Consider the following 20,416-nt stretch of genomic DNA (forward strand, 5'->3'; position numbering starts at 1 on the left):
TTATTTATCAGTATAATATTAAATAATTGTGCTGCATTAACAAGAAACCCACACAGAAATCCATTCAGTTTGTGCTGAGGGAACCAACAAGAACAACTCGTCACACAGTACACATTTTCTAATCTGATGTCATACCTCACTCTGGTAGAGAATGGATATGCCTAAATCACCCCAACCAAACAACAGACTCTTCCTGTTCAAACCATGGTTCATCCCAATGAGCACAAGACGTTGAAAAGACGTATTGTGCTCACTGGGATGGGAGTAGTATCGATATTATCAGGGGCGCAATTTTCGAAATGTAGCAATTTTTGATCCAGTCGGATAACACTTCTAACAGCCAACCCTGACCGTTCGGGAGGCGTTCGCATGGTCCTAACGCACACTATTGCCTCGTTTATTTTTTATTTTTATTTAATTAATGCAATTTTTGTGAAAGTTGCCCCCTGGATATTATTGTCAATGCGCCACTAATATCATACTGGCTATTTTACTTCCTGTATGAATATCATGACAAAACTGTCAGATATGCTGGAACAGATGTGTGACTTCTAGTGAGTCGTTTAAGCATAAGATATGTGATTGCTAACCACATGAGCATAGTCTTGTGATGGGACATGACATGTTTGCCTGTTGCCCTCCACCTCTAACCCTTCCTCTGGCCTGACCACTTTAATAACATATTTACTAAAAGTAGGAACATGTTCAAACATGAATTATAATTGATAGCCATTCACTAAGACATATATTGGATTTCAAAGACCTTTTGACTTATTTTTGCGTTCTTATCATTATTTCATACCCATTACTACCTCATAGGTCCAGCAGAAGGGACAGGTCAGAAGTCACGTATGTGGAACAGTTTAGGAGCGACACCAGACTGGAGTAGCAGGAGATTGTGACCGGCAGCTCTGGAAGACCCACCTTTCATCCCGTCAACACCAGACAATGACTACAGTGACTATTCCATTGAATTAGACTTGCGAAAAGCTAACTCTACATTTTTGTAATTTAGCAGATGCTCTTATCCAGAGTAACTTACAGGAGCAAATCAAAAGATTTTTCACCTAGTCAGCTCAAGGATTCAAACCATCTGCCTTTCAATTACTGGCTCAACACTCTTAATCACTAGGCTACCTGCCACCTACTCTAGTAAAGGGGAAATTAATGCCCATTGACAACTCTCCTGTTGGCTGTTATTTTGCGCCAATGGTTGGGAGAGAGGAGAAAGGAAGAAAATCTTTTCCCCCTGCAAAGACAATCTTACATGGGTTTACAGAGGAACTTCTGTCATTAAACCTGTTTCAATCAGTGTAGACGCAAGGTTCCGTGGAAACCTTATTTAACGCCAGAACAAATCCTAGGAATGGTTTGGTATTATTGCAGTCTACTAAAGACTAACACCCTGCTAGCTTACTGCAAGCATTACTAATACACCCCCTCTCAAAGCAGCTCTCCATTGAGGAAGTTTGCACATGCATCTACTGTCCATATTCTGTGGCCTGATACACCCTCAACACCACAGAGGACAATGAATCCATCAATTCAATAGAAAATGAATAAAGTTAACTCTCGTACTCTCTGTTTTGTTGGAATTTCCCCCTTCACAAAGATGTACAGTTTTGAAGTTATTAAAGCCGTCTCTTTATAAATACCTATTTCCAATGTAGTGTGGGAGGGTAGGACTTTCAAGGACAGAAGGCAAGCAGAAAGTTTCAATAACCTCAGTAACGGAACAATGAAAGGCAGCTCTTATGAACTGAGATTGAAGCACTTCCCTCTCCAGTGGACTGGAGAGAGAAAAGCAATGTTCAGTGGTGGAATGGTACAAAGTTGTATAACAACCTGCACTGTCCGTCTCCCAATGCCCAGGTGCACCAGAAATATCCAGCTGCACCTTCCTCTGCTCTGTGGCTTGTAACGAGGTTCTTCTAGTCTTGGCAAACAGGCGTTAATCAAGTAAACCGTTGCAGGCATAGATTTTAGTCAGGCAACATTGGTGGATTTTTGACACGGATACAAAACATTGTGCTAAGACCACTTTTTGGTGGTGGTATAGCAGTGAAACAGCAAAAGTATAAATTGCTGTGCGTGGAGAGAATAAACCTTTGGTACACTGTAGTTGCACTGTACTGTTAATGTTGTGCCCAGGGGTATAGAGGGAAGAGCTTGTTAGGGTGTGTTTTTGATTTGACAGGGTGAAACGTTCCATGTGAACACACAAGTATGAAGAGTGCAGGTTCCTCTGAAGCAGACAGGTAAATCTGATGCTTAATCAACCTTATGTCTACCTTCTCTGTCAAGCCACACCCTATCCTAAGGCATGACTTCTATAATGGGATATATCAGGTATTGCTAGATTACTGTACACATAGAATGATTATGAGGGGTCCATTGTTTCATGACTCTGCTCTCTAAGGGGTATGGTCCGTGATCTTGCAACCTTTAGAATGTAGCAGTAGCCACACCAGAGACCTAATTGTAGGTTGACTGAAGCCTACTGTACATAGCTACTCCCATTCGAACTTTGATACTATAGTTATAATCATGCCATTAAATATAGGATAACTCAGAATAATCATTCTATGAGTACACTAAAGGTTATGGTCTGCAAGGGGTATAAGGTCTTACAACCTTTGAAATGTATAAGGGTTAATAGTATTGGCATACTTGAACAACATAGGCCTAATTGTTGTAGGTCGACTTTGATAATAAAGTTTTTCTACCTATAATCTGAGATTTTAGATGTACGGTCTTTGCATGGTCCCTTGAATACATTTTTTGCATAGTAAAATAAATGGGATGCTCTTTTTTCAATGCAATGGAGCCAACTTTCCTTGAGATGAGGAGCACGGGGCTTGCATTGTACCAGAGGCTGAGGGATGGGTCTATGAAGGGTCTTGTTTCAAATTCTGTGCTGAGACGCAGGCGGAGTAACAGCAACCACTGAGAAGGAGGATCGGTGGAAAATGTATAGACAGGCTAATTGTAACGTTCTAATGTGCAGGAGTAGCGTTCAAAGTTTAGAGCGCAAGATTACAGAACAGAAGCTTGGACATTGTAAGCGCTGGACGGTCATGACGAATGAGAATCTGTGGCGATAACAAGGTTTCATCTGTTTCCACTCTGCATCCTCGGATACGTTACGCGCGTGTGTATTCGTTTAATTTCAAGAATGTGTGTGATACAGAGTGCGAGGAGTACTATAGTGCGAGGACCGTAATGACACTAATGTCTAATTACAATCTAAAGTTGTAAAAATGCACGCAGCTACCAGCCTCTCAATGGTCAGTTTGCTAAGTTTTGGCTACCTATCCATGGAATGGATCAAGCCGAATAAAGTGGAGGAGCACACTCAAAACGATCCCTCTATTACGTTTGAGCCCAAACAACCACCACACATCATATTCATACTGACGGATGACCAAGGCTTCAATGACATAGGTTACCACAACCCGGACATTCGTACTCCAACTCTAGACAAACTGGCCTCCGAAGGGGTGAAGCTGGAGAATTATTACGTTCAACCTATCTGCACTCCGTCACGCAGTCAGCTGATCACGGGCAGGTAAACATAAACCTACACCTAACGTGGCCGACGTAAAAATAACCTAGCATAACCTCAGTTTGCGTCAGCATCTGGCTTCAATTTTTGAGCACTTCCTAAAGCCGACTTGTCCAAGACAATCTGTCCATATGCACTTGAGCAAGTCACTTAAACATCGTCGCTCTGGATAAGAGATTCTGCAGAATTAAGATTCTCTTGATCACAACGTTACAACATTACACTTATTGTTTCATGAAGGCTACATTTTTATCTGTAATTACGGTGTACATCCAGGTGAGGAAGTACAATGTAGTTTCCTAATTATACACCTATGTATTGATAAACTACATAAAGTTGTGATGCATCACATCACGATCAAGATGCAGGGTGCGTTTAGAGATAAATATGCGCATGTTAAAATGCATTCCATTATTAGCCAACTGGTGTTCCCCATAGGGCCTCAGAGTCAGAACAGCACAATGCCCTTACTCACGTAGAGTGCTTATAAATGTCTCCCCCAGCGCTGGAAACAACCGTTGCTATGTAAACGTTCTGCACTAATGAGCTGTCCATAGCGATCTTCATCCAGTGCAACACAGAACAACAGCAGCATTTACTGGAAGTTCTTCTGTTGGCAGCTATAGTCAGTCATGACAGATGAGTTAGTCTGAATATCATTCATAAGTCAATGAGAATTGTCAGGAAGTCTAAACAAAGTAGTTTTGTTTTCCCATGGGAAACAGGGTAAACCCTGGCTGTCCTGTAAGTCTCAGAAAGCCGGTTTGAATACATATACAATAGAGGTGAGGGATACGTACATATTCCACATAGTCATGCACTTGGTGTACTTTACCAGGAAATAGCTGTAAATTGTTGGGGAAGATAAATGCTGTAGTTAACTCACATTCTACCCCAGGTACATGAGCAGAAACATCTGTTGTTGAGATGGACTGTGGAGAGCTGCAGGGTGAGAGGCCAGTATTGTGAAACAACGGTTGAGGGCTGCTTCATCTGCTCTAGCAAGCAGAGACCAGATAAACACAACCATATGAGCACCAGTGTAGGAAGATAACAACCATATGAGCACCAGTGTAGGAAGATAACAACCATATGAGCACCAGTGTAGGAAGATAACAACCATATCAGCACCAGTGTAGGAAGATAACAACCATATGAGCACTAGCGTAGGAAGATAACAACCATATGAGCACCAGTGTAGGAAGATAACAACCATATGAGCACCAGTGTAGGAAGATAACAACCATATGAGCACCAGTGTAGGAAGATAACAACCATATGAGCGTCAGTGTAGGAAGATAACAACCATATGAGCACCAGTGTAGGAAGATAACAACCATATGAGCACCAGTGTAGGAAGATAACAACCATATGAGCACCAGTGTAGGAAGATAACAACCATATGAGCACCAGTGTAGGAAGATAACAACCATATGAGCACCAGTGTAGGAAGATAACAACCATATGAGCACCAGTGTAGGAAGATAACAACCATATGAGCACCAGTGTAGGAAGATAACAACCATATGAGCACCAGTGTAGGAAGATAACAACCATATGAGCGCCAGTGTAGGAAGATAACAACCATATGAGCACCAGTGTAGGAAGATAACAACCATATGAGCACCAGTGTAGGAAGATAACAACCATATGAGCACCAGTGTAGGAAGATAACAACCATATGAGCACCAGTGTAGGAAGATAACAACCATATGAGCGCCAGTGTAGGAAGATAACAACCATATGAGCACCAGTGTAGGAAGATAACAACCATATGAGCACCAGCGTAGGAAGATAACAACCATATGAGCACCAGTGTAGGAAGATAACAACCATATGAGCACCAGTGTAGGAAGATAACAACCATATGAGCACCAGTGTAGGAAGATAACAACCATATGAGCACCAGTGTAGGAAGATAACAACCATATGAGCACCAGTGTAGGAAGATAACAACCATATGAGCACCAGTGTAGGAAGATAACAACCATATGAGCACCAGTGTAGGAAGATAACAACCATATGAGCGCCAGCAAACAGTGTGTGTTTGTGTGTGTGTGTGTGTGTGTGTGTTATGGGGTCGGTTGGAAGCCTGTCACTAGGGGAACAGTTCAACCTAGATCTGGATCTTCAGAACTTTTGAAAGGAGAGTGTAATTAGCTGTTGTCTCCCCGGCAACACCCAGGTAATGAACAAGAGCAAGAGGAGTTGATGAACAGACAAGAGCAACACACTTGTTTTTTAGGCTGAGGAGTGAGGACATGACACACGATCTTACTGAAAGAGTATAATAGCGTAATAGCCATCCAAGGGGCTCATTCAGACTCAGTGTTGGTCGTTGGAAGAAGGGGCTCATTCAGACCCAGTGTGGGTCGTAGGAGGAAGGGGCTCATTCAGAACCAGTGTGGGTAGTAAGAGGAAGGGGCTCATTCAGACTCAGTGTTGGTCGTTGGAAGAAAGGGCTCATTCAGACCCAGTGTGGGTCGTAGGAGGAAGGGGCTCATTCAGATCCAGTGTGGGTTGGGTAGGAAGGGGATGATTCAGACTCAGTGTGGGTCGAAGGAGGAAGGGGCTCATTCAGACCCAGTGTGGGTCGTGCAGGAAGGCGCTCATTCATTCTCAATTTGGGTTGTGAGAGGAAGGGGATCATTCAGACTCAGTGTGGATCGCAGGAGGAAGGGGATGATTCAGACTCAGTGTGGGTCATGGGAGGAAGGGGATCATTCAGACTCAGTGTGGATCGCAGGAGGAAGGGGATCATTCAGACTCAGTGTGGGTCATGGGAGGAAGGGGCTCATTGACTCAGTGTGGGTCGTATATGGGAAGGGGCTTGCCTGAAGGAAGTGGAGTGTGTCTGCATGGAAGAATGTCTGCAGTGCAGACCACCCAAATATCAGACCATGCAAATAACCTGGGCGGCCAGTCAACAGTTATACAGGGACAAGGTACAAGTCTTTTAACGTTGTATAATGTAACTGAAGTACTACACGCTACTAAACATAGGGAAATGTTCAAGGTTTATGAAAAATGCAATATTTTTTTATGTAGATTGTTTTGATATTTCTGTTAGTGGCATCAGTACAGACATCGTAGTGTTTATTATAGTTCAGTAGGGGGCTATATTTGTTCTTCATATTTCTGCAACATTCCTTTTCTCACCCGTAACACTCTTAGAAAAAAAGGTGCTATCTAGAACCTAAAAGGATTTTTTGACTGTACCCAGAGGAGAACCCTTTGAAGAATAATTTTTGGTTCAAGGTAGAACCCTTTTGGTTCCAGGTAGAACTATTTTGGTTCCAGGTAGAACCCTTTTGGTTCCAGGTAGAACTCTTTTGGGTTCCATGCAGAACCCTTTCCACAGAGGTTATCATATAGGAACAGCCAAATAAAAATGTTGAACTCCTTTTTTTCAGAGTGTATCCTCGCACAGTATGCCAGTAATACCCTTCTCCTTCCATTTAAGCAGACTCCTGGCAGAAAACAAACGCTTATGTTTACATGAGTGGTTCCTTAAAGACTAATTGACTTCATTAGTTGCCTTTTATGGCTTGAAAGCTGTAGTCAGGCTGTAAAACAAGTGTTTGTCAACCACACTGTAATTAAATGGTTGGTAGAGCATAAACTACTTATCTGTAATGACAGAGTATCTTCAGTAAGGCTGTTCTAAGCATCATGACTATATTTTGGAATCAGTTCCAGCTGAACGTGTTTTGTACATAATCAATGAGGATGATTAAGATTTGTTATTGGATATTATTTCTCTTTACACAGATACCAGATCCACACAGGCCTTCAGCATTCCATCATCCGGCCTCGACAGCCCAACTGCCTCCCACTGGACATGACCACACTCCCACAGCGACTGCAGGAAGCAGGGTACGCTACTCACATGGTGGGCAAATGGCATCTTGGCTTCTACAGGAAGGAGTGTCTGCCCACACGCAGAGGCTTCCACAGCTACTTTGGCTCTCTGACGGGCAGTGTGGACTACTACACGTATGGTTCCTGTGACGGACCAGGCCTGTGTGGCTACGACCTCCACGAGGGGGAGACCGTGGCCTGGGGCCGTGGAGGCAAGTTCTCCACCCACCTCTACACGCAGAGGGTACGCAAGATCCTGTCCACTCACGACCCGTCCCGCCAGCCCCTCTTCATGTTCCTCTCCCTCCAGGCTGTCCACACGCCCCTTCAGTCACCCAAGGCCTACATCTACCCCTACCGCGGGATGGGGAACGTAGCCAGAAGGAAGTACGCAGCCTTGGTGTCCATCGTAGACGAGGCTGTACGCAATGTCACCTACGCTCTGCGCAAGTACGGCTACTATCGCAACAGTGTGCTCATCTTCTCCACTGACAACGGTGCCCAGCCGTTCACTGGGGGGAGTAACTGGCCCCTACGGGGACGTAAGGGGACCTACTGGGAGGGAGGTGTCCGTGGGGTGGGCTTCGTACACAGCCCACTGCTGCGTAACAAGCGGAGAGTCTCCAAGGCCCTCATGCACATCACTGACTGGTATCCAACCCTGGTGGGTCTGGCTGGGGGTAATGTGTCACTGACTGAGGGTCTGGATGGCTACAATGTGTGGCCAACCATTAGTGAAGGCAAAGAGTCTCCACGCCTGGAGATACTCCATAACATTGACCCGCTCCATCGGCGCACTGGCCTGCCCCCATCTGGTTCTGGGCAGGAGGCCCAGCATTTGTGGGACACCACAGTCCAGGCTGCCATCCGGGTGGGGGACTGGAAGCTGCTAACAGGGGACCCGGGCCATGGAGACTGGGTCCCACCACAGGTACTGGCCAACTTCCCCGGCAGCTGGTGGACCCTGGAGCGGAACACTGGAGGAACAGGGAAGTCTGTGTGGCTCTTTAACATCACAGGAGACCCCTATGAACGCAGTGACCTGGCGCTGCAGAGGCCTGATGTGGTCAAACAGCTGTTAGCACGTCTGGCCTACTACAACCGCACTGCCGTCCCGGTCCGGTTCCCAACTGACGACCCCCGGGCCAACCCAGACCGCAACGGGGGAGCCTGGGTACCCTGGGTCGGGGGGGACGAAGACGAGCAGAAATGGAACGGGGTCTACAAAAAGGGGAGGAATAAAAGGAAGAAGAAATGCAAGCTGGGTAAACTGAGATCCTTTTTCAAGAAACTGAATACAAGGATAATGTCCAATAGAATATGAGCTGGGAAAGTGAATGACACTCAGTCACATGTAGCCTTTATCAGGGTTGGGTAGGTAACTTTCTACATGTATTCCGTGACTCCCCAATCCTGCCTAAACATTTAACACTGCAACAATATTCTGAGCCAGCAATATCCGTTTTCACACCTGTGTGTGCTTGTGAAAAGGGAACATGATATTTACTATTGTGCATCTCTTTGTCTGTGCCTTTAGATGTTTTGGGATGTAAGACTATTGTGTTCTATGGTATTTGTTAAATGTTCCACTACATCTATACGTAGTGTGTAGCTAAGTGAATTGAACATGCTGCATGTATACTTTGACCTACTCAACTGTGGGTTAATGGACTACTAATTAACTGACCGGTTATGGGAATGTTTTTGAGAATGTCTAAGAAATGAAACAACTTATTTTTTGTTGTTGTTGATAACCACAGAAAGTAACGTCAGATTCTTTACTTCTTTGTGAAAACCAAAGAAACTACCCACTGGGAAAAAACTGGTTGAGGCAATGTTGTTTCCACGTCATTTCAACCCCCCAAAAACCGATGTGATGATGTTGATTCAACGTAGAAAACTCATTGGATTCACAATAAATCATCAGCATAATTTCATTTGGTCTTTTTTACACCCAACCTTTAACCTAAACCCAATGACACGGTGACATTTGTTGTTGAATTCACATTAGTTGACAACTCAACCAAGTATAAATCAAAGCTAGATGTTGAACTGACGTCTGTGCCCAGTGGGTAATACCATATTCCTCTAAATGTCTTTGTGATAACCACAGAAACTAACATCATATTCCTCTATATGTCTTTGTGATAACCACAGAAACTAACATCATATTCCTCTATATGTCTTTGTGATAACCACAGAAACCAACATCATATTCCTCTAAATGTCTTTGTGATAACCACAGAAACTAACATCATATTCCTCTATATGTCTTTGTGATAACCACAGAAACTAACATCATATTCCTCTATATGTCTTTGTGATAACCACAGAAACTAACATCATATTCCTCTATATGTCTTTGTGATAACCACAGAAACCAACATCATATTCCTCTAAATGTCTTTGTGATAACCACAGAAACCAACATCATATTCCTCTAAATGTCTTTGTGATAACCACAGAAACCAACATCATATTCCTCTAAATGTCTTTGTGATAACCACAGAAACTAACATCATATTCCTCTAAATGTCTTTGTGATAACCACAGAAACTAACATCATATTCCTCTATATGTCTTTGTGATAACCACAGAAACCAACATCATATTCCTCTAAATGTCTTTGTGATAACCACAGAAACTAACATCATATTCCTCTATATGTCTTTGTGATAACCACAGAAACCAACATCATATTCCTCTAAATGTCTTTGTGATAACCACAGAAACCAACATCATATTCCTCTAAATGTCTTTGTGATAACCACAGAAACTAACATCATATTCCTCTATATGTCTTTGTGATAACCACAGAAACCAACATCATATTCCTCTAAATGTCTTTGTGATAACCACAGAAACTAACATCATATTCCTCTATATGTCTTTGTAATAACCACAGAAACTAACATCATATTCCTCTATATGTCTTTGTGATAACCACAGACATCCTCACCTTTTTACTTCTTTGTGACACCCTCATCTTGACAACAGACAGACAGACCATTGGTGGATATGAAGGTATGTCATCCTACTTTGGTAGGCAACTGTGCACAACCTAATGGAAACTGAAAGGAAGAGTGTTAGTGAAATTATATGTCTTGAAGTTATTATCTTAAGACTGCTCTCGTCATGTCACAAAAGTCTGTAGAAGGTTGTAAAGGGGCCGTGCTGATAGTGGATTTTCTCCAACCGAAACCATTCAACTCTGTAGTAAATGATTGATTCAGAAATCTACCAAGAATGTAATCAGGCCTCAGCAGGGAATTTAAAAACAAAGGTCTGTCTGGCCTTCCTAAACACAGCTAGGGTCTACTCTAGGGTTCCCCAACTGGTGGCCCACGGGCCGAATTTGTCCCGCATGTGGTTTTATTTGGCACCCCAAGTATTCTGAGCCAATATATATATATATATATATATATATTTAGAATTTTGTTATCTATCTTTTTACATTTTCTTTTACTGTTGGACATAAAATACTGTGAAAACATCAGACAATCAACTCGAAGTGGTTTTCATTATGGAAATCTGTTCCAAAGTATTGCAACGCATAATAGAGAAGATATATGTGATTGTATACAAATGTAAAAGCAAGGTTTGAAATGTAAATGTTTTAGTCAAATATTAAATCTGTTTGGGCCGATTGTAGTCAATTTGCAGTCTAAAAATGATTTGTAATTATGTTCCAACCCCCTGACCCTTCACTCAAGAACAAAATGGTCCCATGGCTGGATCTAGTTGATTCAGCCTACTCCCTCTACACACTGTAAATAATGTATTCCCCAACACGCCATAGTCTGAGACTCTGCTCTCCCTCTTCAGATTTCCCTCAACACTGTAAATAATGTATTCCCCAACACACCATAGTCTGAGACTCTGCTCTCCCTCTTCAGATTTCCCTCAACACTGTAAATAATGTATTCCTCAACACACCATAGTCTGAGACTCTGCTCTCCCTCTTCAGATTTCCCTCAACACTGTAAATAATGTATTCCCCAACACACCATAGTCTTAGACTCTGCTCTCCCTCTTCAGATTTCCCTCAACACTGTAAATAATGTATTCCCCAGCACACCATAGTCTGAGACTCTGCTCTCCCTCTTCAGATTTCCCTCAACACTGCAAATAATGTATTCCCCAACACACCATAGTCTGAGACTCTGCTCTCCCTCTTCAGATTTCCCTCAACACTGCAAATAATGTATTCCCCAACACACCATAGTCTGAGACTCTGCTCTCCCTCTTCAGATTTCCCTCAACACTGCAAATAATGTATTCCCCAACACACCATAGTCTGAGACTCTGCTCTCCCTCTTCAGATTTCCCTCAACACTGCAAATAATGTATTCCCCAACACACCATAGACTGAGACTCTGCTCTCCCTCTTCAGATTTCCCTCAACACTGCAAATAATGTATTCCCCAACACACCATAGTCTGAGACTCTAATCTCCCTCTTCAGATTTCCCTCAACACTGTAAATAATGTATTCCCCAGCACACCATAGTCTGAGACTCTGCTCTCCCTCTTCAGATTTCCCTCAACACTGTAAATAATGTATTCCTCAACACACCATAGTCTTAGACTCTGCTCTCCCTCTTCAGATTTCCCTCAACACTGTAAATAATGTATTCCCCAACACACCATAGTCTGAGACTCTGCTCTCCCTCTTCAGATTTCCCACAACACTGTAAATAATGTATTCCCCAACACACCATAGTCTGAGACTCTGCTCTCCCTCTTCAGATTTCCCTCTACACACTGTAAATAATGTATTCCTCAACACACCATAGTCTGAGACTCTGCTCTCCCTCTTCAGATTTCCCTCAACACTGTAAATAATGTATTCCCCAACACACCATAGTCTGAGACTCTGCTCTCCCTCTTCAGATTTCCCTCAACACTGTAAATAATGTATTCCCCAACACACCATGGTCTTAGACTCTGCTCTCCCTCTTCAGATTTCCCTCAACACTGCACATAATGTATTCTCCAACACACCATAGTCTGAGACTCTGCTCTCCCTCTTCAGATTTCCCTCAACACTGTAAATAATGTATTCCCCAACACACCATAGTCTTAGACGCTGCTCTCCCTCTTCAGATTTCCCTCAACACTGCAAATAATGTATTCCTCAACACACCATAGTCTGAGACTCTGCTCTCCCTCTTCAGATTTCCCTCAACACTGCAAATAATGTATTCCCCAACACACCATAGTCTGAGACTCTGCTCTCCCTCTTCAGATTTCCCTCAACACTGCAAATAATGTATTCCCCAACACACCATAGTCTGAGACTCTGCTCTCCCTCTTCAGATTTCCCTCAACACTGCAAATAATGTATTCCTCAACACACCATAGTCTGAGACTCTGCTCTCCCTCTTCAGATTTCCCTCAACACTGCAAATAATGTATTCCCCAACACACCATAGTCTGAGACTCTGCTCTCCCTCTTCAGATTTCCCTCAACACTGCAAATAATGTATTCCCCAACACACCGTAGTCTGAGACTCTGCTCTCCCTCTTCAGATTTCCCTCAACACTGTAAATAATGTATTCCCCAACACACCATAGTCTGAGACTCTGCTCTCCCTCTTCAGATTTCCCTCAACACTGTAAATAATGTATTCCCCAACACACCATAGTCTGAGACTCTGCTCTCCCTCTTCAGATTTCCCTCAACACTGCAAATAATGTATTCCCCAACACACCATAGTCTGAGACTCTGCTCTCCCTCTTCAGATTTCCCTCAACACTGTAAATAATGTATTCCCCAACACACCATAGTCTGAGACTCTGCTCTCCCTCTTCAGATTTCCCTCAACACTGTAAATAATGTATTCCTCAACACACCATAGTCTGAGACTCTGCTCTCCCTCTTCAGATTTCCCTCAACACTGCAAATAATGTATTCCCAACACACCATAGTCTGAGACTCTGCTCTCCCTCTTCAGATTTCCCTCAACTCTGTAAATAATGTATTCCCCAACACACCATAGTCTGAGACTCTGCTCTCCCTCTTCAGATTTCCCTCAACACTGTAAATAATGTATTCCCCAACACACCATAGTCTGAGACTCTGCTCTTCCTCTTCAGATTTCCCTCAACACTGCAAATAATGTATTCCCCAACACACCATAGTCTGAGACTCTGCTCTCCCTCTTCAGATTTCCCTCAACACTGCAAATAATGTATTCCCCAACACACCATAGTCTGAGACTCTGCTCTCCCTCTTCAGATTTCCCTCAACACTGTAAATAATGTATTCCCCAACACACCATAGTCTGAGACTCTGCTCTCCCTCTTCAGATTTCCCTCAACACTGTAAATAATGTATTCCTCAACACACCATAGTCTGAGACTCTGCTCTCCCTCTTCAGATTTCCCTCAACACTGCAAATAATGTATTCCCCAACACACCGTAGTCTGAGACTCTGCTCTCCCTCTTCAGATTTCCCTCAACTCTGTAAATAATGTATTCCCCAACACACCATAGTCTGAGACTCTGCTCTCCCTCTTCAGATTTCCCTCAACACTGTAAATAATGTATTCCTCAACACACCATAGTCTGAGACTCTGCTCTCCCTCTTCAGATTTCCCTCAACACTGTAAATAATGTATTCCTCAACACACCATAGTCTGAGACTCTGCTCTCCCTCTTCAGATTTCCCTCAACACTGCAAATAATGTATTCCCCAGCACACCATAGTCTGAGACTCTGCTCTCCCTCTTCAGATTTCCCTCAACACTGTAAATAATGTATTCCCAACACACCATAGTCTGAGACTCTGCTCTCCCTCTTCAGATTTCCCTCAACACTGTAAATAATGTATTCCCCAACACACCATAGTCTGAGACTCTGCTCTCCCTCTTCAGATTTCCCACAACACTGCAAATAATGTATTCCCCAACACACCATAGTCTGAGACTCTGCTCTCCCTCTTCAGATTTCCCTCAACACTGCAAATAATGTATTCCCCAACACACCATAGTCTTAGACTCTGCTCTCCCTCTTCAGATTTCCCACAACACTGCAAATAATGTATTCCCCAACACACCATAGTCTGAGACTCTGCTCTCCCTCTTCAGATTTCCCTCAACACTGCAAATAATGTATTCCCCAACACACCATAGTCTGAGACTCTGCTCTCCCTCTTCAGATTTCCCTCAACACTGCAAATAATGTATTCCCCAACACACCATAGTCTGAGACTCTGCTCTCCCTCTTCAGATTTCCCCCAACACTGCAAATAATGTATTCCCCAACACACCATAGTCTGAGACTCTGCTCTCCCTCTTCAGATTTCCCCCAACACTGTAAATAATGTAGTCCTCAACACACCATAGTCTGAGACTCTGCTCTCCCTCTTCAGATTTCCCTCAACACTGCAAATAATGTATTCCCCAACACACCATAGTCTGAGACTCTGCTCTCCCTCTTCAGATTTCCCCCAACACTCCAAATAATGTATTCCCCAGCACACCATAGTCTGAGACTCTGCTCTCCCTCTTCAGATTTCCCTCAACACTGTAAATAATGTATTCCCCAACACACCATAGTCTGAGACTCTGCTCTCCCTCTTCAGATTTCCCTCAACACTGCAAATAATGTATTCCCCAACACACCATAGTCTGAGACTCTGCTCTCCCTCTTCAGATTTCCCTCAACACTGTAAATAATGTATTCCCCAACACACCATAGTCTGAGACTCTGCTCTCCCTCTTCAGATTTCCCTCAACACTGCAAATAATGTATTCCCCAACACATCATAGTCTGAGACTCTGCTCTCCCTCTTCAGATTTCCCTCAACACTGTAAATAATGTATTCCTCAACACACCATAGTCTGAGACTCTGCTCTCCCTCTTCAGATTTCCCTCAACACTTCAAATAATGTATTCCCCAACACACCATAGTCTGAGACTCTGCTCTCCCTCTTCAGATTTCCCTCAACACTGCAAATAATGTATTCCCCAACACACCATAGTCTGAGACTCTGCTCTCCCTCTTCAGATTTCCCCCAACACTGCAAATAATGTATTCCCCAACACACCATAGTCTGAGACTCTGCTCTCCCTCTTCAGATTTCCCCCAACACTGTAAATAATGTAGTCCTCAACACACCATAGTCTTAGACTCTGCTCTCCCTCTTCAGATTTCCCTCAACACTGTAAATAATGTATTCCCCAACACACCATAGTCTGAGACTCTGCTCTCCCTCTTCAGATTTCCCTCAACACTGTAAATAATGTATTCCTCAACACACCATAGTCTGAGACTCTGCTCTCCCTCTTCAGATTTCCCCCAACACTGCAAATAATGTATTCCCCAACACACCATAGTCTGAGACTCTGCTCTCCCTCTTCAGATTTCCCTCAACACTGCAAATAATGTATTCCCCAACACACCATAGTCTGAGACTCTGCTCTCCCTCTTCAGATTTCCCTCAACACTGTAAATAATGTATTCCCCAACACACCATAGTCTGAGACTCTGCTCTCCCTCTTCAGATTTCCCTCAACACTGTAAATAATGTATTCCCCAACACACCATAGTCTTAGACTCTGCTCTCCCTCTTCAGATTTCCCTCAACACTGCAAATAATGTATTCCCCAGCACACCATAGTCTGAGACTCTGCTCTCCCTCTTCAGATTTCCCTCAACACTGCAAATAATGTATTCCCCAACACACCATAGTCTGAGACTCTGCTCTCCCTCTTCAGATTTCCCTCAACACTGTAAATAATGTATTCCCCAACACACCATAGTCTGAGACTCTGCTCTCCCTCTTCAGATTTCCCTCAACACTGCAAATAATGTATTCCCCAACACACCATAGTCTGAGACTCTGCTCTCCCTCTTCAGATTTCCCTCAACACTGCAAATAATGTATTCCCCAACACACCATAGTCTGAGACTCTGCTCTCCCTCTTCAGATTTCCCTCAACACTGTAAATAATGTATTCCTCAACACACCATAGTCTGAGACTCTGCTCTCCCTCTTCAGATTTCCCTCAACACTGCAAATAATGTATTCCCCAACACACCATAGTCTGAGACTCTGCTCTCCCTCTTCAGATTTCCCTCAACACTGCAAATAATGTATTCCCCAACACACCATAGTCTCAGACTCTGCTCTCCCTCTTCAGATTTCCCCCAACACTGTAAATAATGTAGTCCTCAACACACCATAGTCTTAGACTCTGCTCTCCCTCTTCAGATTTCCCTCAACACTGCAAATAATGTATTCCCCAACACACCATAGTCTGAGACTCTGCTCTCCCTCTTCAGATTTCCCTCAACACTGCAAATAATGTATTCCTCAACACATCATAGTCTGAGACTCTGCTCTCCCTCTTCAGATTTCCCTCAACACTGCAAATAATGTATTCCCCAGCACACCATAGTCTGAGACTCTGCTCTCCCTCTTCAGATTTCCCTCAACACTGCAAATAATGTATTCCCCAACACACCATAGTCTGAGACTCTGCTCTCCCTCTTCAGATTTCCCTCAACACTGTAAATAATGTATTCCCCAACACACCATAGTCTTAGACTCTGCTCTTCCTCTTCAGATTTCCCACAACACTGCAAATAATGTATTCCCCAACACACCATAGTCTGAGACTCTGCTCTCCCTCTTCAGATTTCCCTCAACTCTGTAAATAATGTATTCCCCAACACACCATAGTCTGAGACTCTGCTCTCCCTCTTCAGATTTCCCTCAACACTGTAAATAATGTATTCCTCAACACACCATAGTCTGAGACTCTGCTCTCCCTCTTCAGATTTCCCTCAACACTGCAAATAATGTATTCCCCAACACACCATAGTCTGAGACTCTGCTCTCCCTCTTCAGATTTCCCTCAACACTTTAAATAATGTATTCCCCAACACACCATGGTCTGAGACTCTGCTCTTCCTCTTCAGATTTCCCTCAACACTGCAAATAATGTATTCCCCAACACACCATAGTCTGAGACTCTGCTCTCCCTCTTCAGATTTCCCTCAACACTGCAAATAATGTATTCCCCAACACACCATAGTCTCAGACTCTGCTCTCCCTCTTCAGATTTCCCTCAACACTGCACATAATGTATTCCCCAACACACCATAGTCTGAGACTCTGCTCTCCCTCTTCAGATTTCCCTCAACACTGTAAATAATGTATTCCCCAACACACCATAGTCTGAGACTCTGCTCTCCCTCATGACACAAGCTTTCAGGAAGAACTCCAAGAAAACTACTCTTGTTGTCAAAGGATTACAGTGTTACAGTGGCGTTCAAAAACACTCAAGGTTGTAAGAGGAGCAGCTGCAGAGAGACTCATCATCTCAGAAAATAGTTAATGATATCTCTGAATCTGAGGCATCCAAGAAAAACAAAATGTCCAGGAAAAATGCTTGGGCCATTATCTCTTAACTGTTCAGTAAAGCAGATGTTTGTCTCCATACGGGAACTATGGAGAGGGCAGACGTCTCCTGGAATAGAAGACGAAGAGATGACAGACGATCTCTGTCCAGCTGTGTGTGTGTGTTTGTGTGTGTGTGTGTGAGAGAGGGGGTAAATTGGAGGGGGAGAGAGATAGAGATAGGACAAGTGCATTTATTAAAGACTATAATGCATCTAAAGTGAACCAAGGCTGACTCACTGGCCATTACTACTGTCTGATTAATGACATGGACAGATCTTAATGCACATGATTTTATCTTTTCACAGTAATGTGAATCTCATAGAGATGACTCTACATAGAGTTCATGGGAGATATTTCCATTTTAGGCCATTTACTCCCCATTCTACTTAGCCATGGAGTTTATAGCACTGTCTATTTTGTGCTACCTGAAGAGCTTTTACTATGTGATCTACAATCCTCCCGTGACCTTTACCAGTATGAAAAGGAGCATTGACAAGTGTAAATGTACATTTTTTAAACTTGAGTTTATTTAGTAAATATTTTCTAAACTATTATTTTTGTTAAAACTGCAGTGTTGGTTAATGGCTTGTAAAGTAAACATTTCACATTAAGGTCTCCTCCACCTGTTGTATTCGGCGCATGTGACAAACACAATTTCATTTGGTTTGAATATAAAATACAGCTAAGAGAAATGTATGGATGTGGTAGAGGAGGATTTACAGAATGAATTTGTTTCTATTGTGAGCTCTCAGAAAAGAAGCTTGTCAGAGTTGACACATTGCAGTTGTTATGGAGCAGATGATTGTGAGCTCTCAGAAAAGAAGCTTGTCAGAGTTGACACAATGCAGTTGTTATGGAGCAGATGATTGTGAGCTCTCAGAAAAGAAGCTTGTCAGAGTTGACACATTGCAGTTGTTATGGAGCAGATGATTGTGAGCTCTCAGGAAAGAAGCTTGTCAGAGTTGACACATTGCAGTTGTTATGGAGCAGATGATTGTGAGCTCTCAGGAAAGAAGCTTGTCAGAGTTGACACAATGCAGTTGTTATGGAGCAGATGATTGTGTTGAGTGACTCATGATTTCTTTACATGTTATAAGGGCCGTTCTTATCACCGTGGTTCCCTCCTTATGACTGAGACACTTTTTTGTCACACTTTATTTGGATAGTCCCATACAAAACATTAGGAACACCTACCTAATATTGAATTGCAACCCACCTCCCGTTTTTTGTCTACAGAACCACCTCAATTCGTTGGGGCATGGATTCTACAAGGTGTCGAAAGCGTTCCACAGGGATGCTGGCCCATGTTGACTCCAATGCTTCCCACAGTTGTGTCAAGTTGGCTGGATGTCCTTTGGGTGGAGGACCATTCTTGATACACACGGGAAACTGTTGAGCGTGAAAACCCAGCAGTGTTGCAGTTCTGGACACAAACCAGTGCGCTTGGCACCTACTACAATACCCCCTTCAATATTTTGTCTTTCCCATTCACCCTCTGAATGGCACACAAACACAATACATGTCTCAAGTCTTAAAAATCCTTCTTTAACCCTTCTCCTCCCCTTCATCTACACTGATTGAAGTGGATTAACGAGTGACACTATAAGGGATCATAGCTTTCGCCTGGATTCACCTGGTCAGTCTTTGTCTTGGAAAGAGCAGGTGTTCCTGTTGATAAGCAACTGCTTGCTAAGGTTAGGGTTAGGGTAGGGATTAGAATAGGGGTTAGGGTTAAAGGTTAGGGCTAGGGGAAGGGTTAAAGGTTAGGGTCAGGGTTAGGGTTAAAGGTTAGGGTTAAAAGGCCAATGCAGCTGTTTTTATATCGAATTGTAACTTGTACGCTGGGAGTCGGGAAGCAAGTTCAGGGGGTGTATTTAATAAATAAATGAACATAGAACAGAACAAGAAACACGGGTAGCTTACAGACACAAACACTGGAACAGAAACAATAACACCTGGGGAAAGAACCAAAGGGAGTGACATAGGGAAGCTAATCAGGCAGGTGATTGAGTCCAGGTGAGTCTGATGAGGCGCTGATGCGCGTAACGATGGTGACAGGTGTGCGTAATAATGAGCACCCTGATGACCTTGAGCGTCGGAGAGGGTGTATACGTGACACAAATAATTTCTGGTTAACAATAACTACCTTACTGTAATAGTTGGACATTAAAATTGACACATAGCTATTCAGCTAAATAAATTCTCAAGCAAGAATTTAGCTAGGACTGTCCGGTAATGGTCTGAGTTGGGAGAGGGAAACTGAATACTAGCTGTTATTGGCAGAAAGGGTTTGGAACTCTCTTTGTTATTGGTCTGTTAACCAATTCACCGCCTGGTGATGTCCCCAGACAAGCCGAAACTCCAGTCCTTGTAAACCTGCTGATTAGATGGTCATGTGTAGATTGTATTTTCAACCAGCAGCTATCAAGAGATAACACTGATACAAAACGTTCAAACTTTTACCATGTTAGTTTCATCAGCTGTTGTACAATATGATACAAAACACAGGCACATTTGAATTTTGACTACACTGGGCCTTTAAGTTTAGGGTTAGGATGTGTGTTAAGGTTAGGGC

General features: G+C 43.2%; 1 protein-coding gene across 1 annotated transcript; it reads left to right on the forward strand.

The window, feature by feature from the left end:
• The first annotated feature begins 2,927 nt into the window (after positions 1–2,927).
• arsib (arylsulfatase family, member Ib) lies at positions 2,928–11,060 on the forward strand. Its single transcript, XM_021591555.2, has 2 exons — positions 2,928–3,568; positions 7,337–11,060. The coding sequence occupies exons 1-2, from the start codon at positions 3,261–3,263 to the stop codon at positions 8,748–8,750; spliced, it is 1,722 nt and encodes a 573-aa protein (XP_021447230.1). The 5' UTR covers positions 2,928–3,260; the 3' UTR covers positions 8,751–11,060.
• The last annotated feature ends 9,356 nt before the right edge of the window (positions 11,061–20,416 follow it).

Source organism: Oncorhynchus mykiss, chromosome Y, assembly GCF_013265735.2.
Source record: "Oncorhynchus mykiss isolate Arlee chromosome Y, USDA_OmykA_1.1, whole genome shotgun sequence".
Classification (NCBI taxonomy): Eukaryota; Metazoa; Chordata; class Actinopteri; order Salmoniformes; family Salmonidae; genus Oncorhynchus; species Oncorhynchus mykiss.

What these genes read in the sequence shown, in the direction of transcription:
- arsib (XM_021591555.2), top strand. Translation starts at nt 3,261, where the DNA reads ATGCACGCAGCTACCAGCCTCTCAATGGTCAGTTTGCTAAGTTTTGGC. An exon ending in AGTCAGCTGATCACGGGCAG is followed by an intron (nt 3,569 to 7,336) that starts GTAAACATAAAC and finishes CTCTTTACACAG; the next exon opens with ATACCAGATCCACACAGGCC.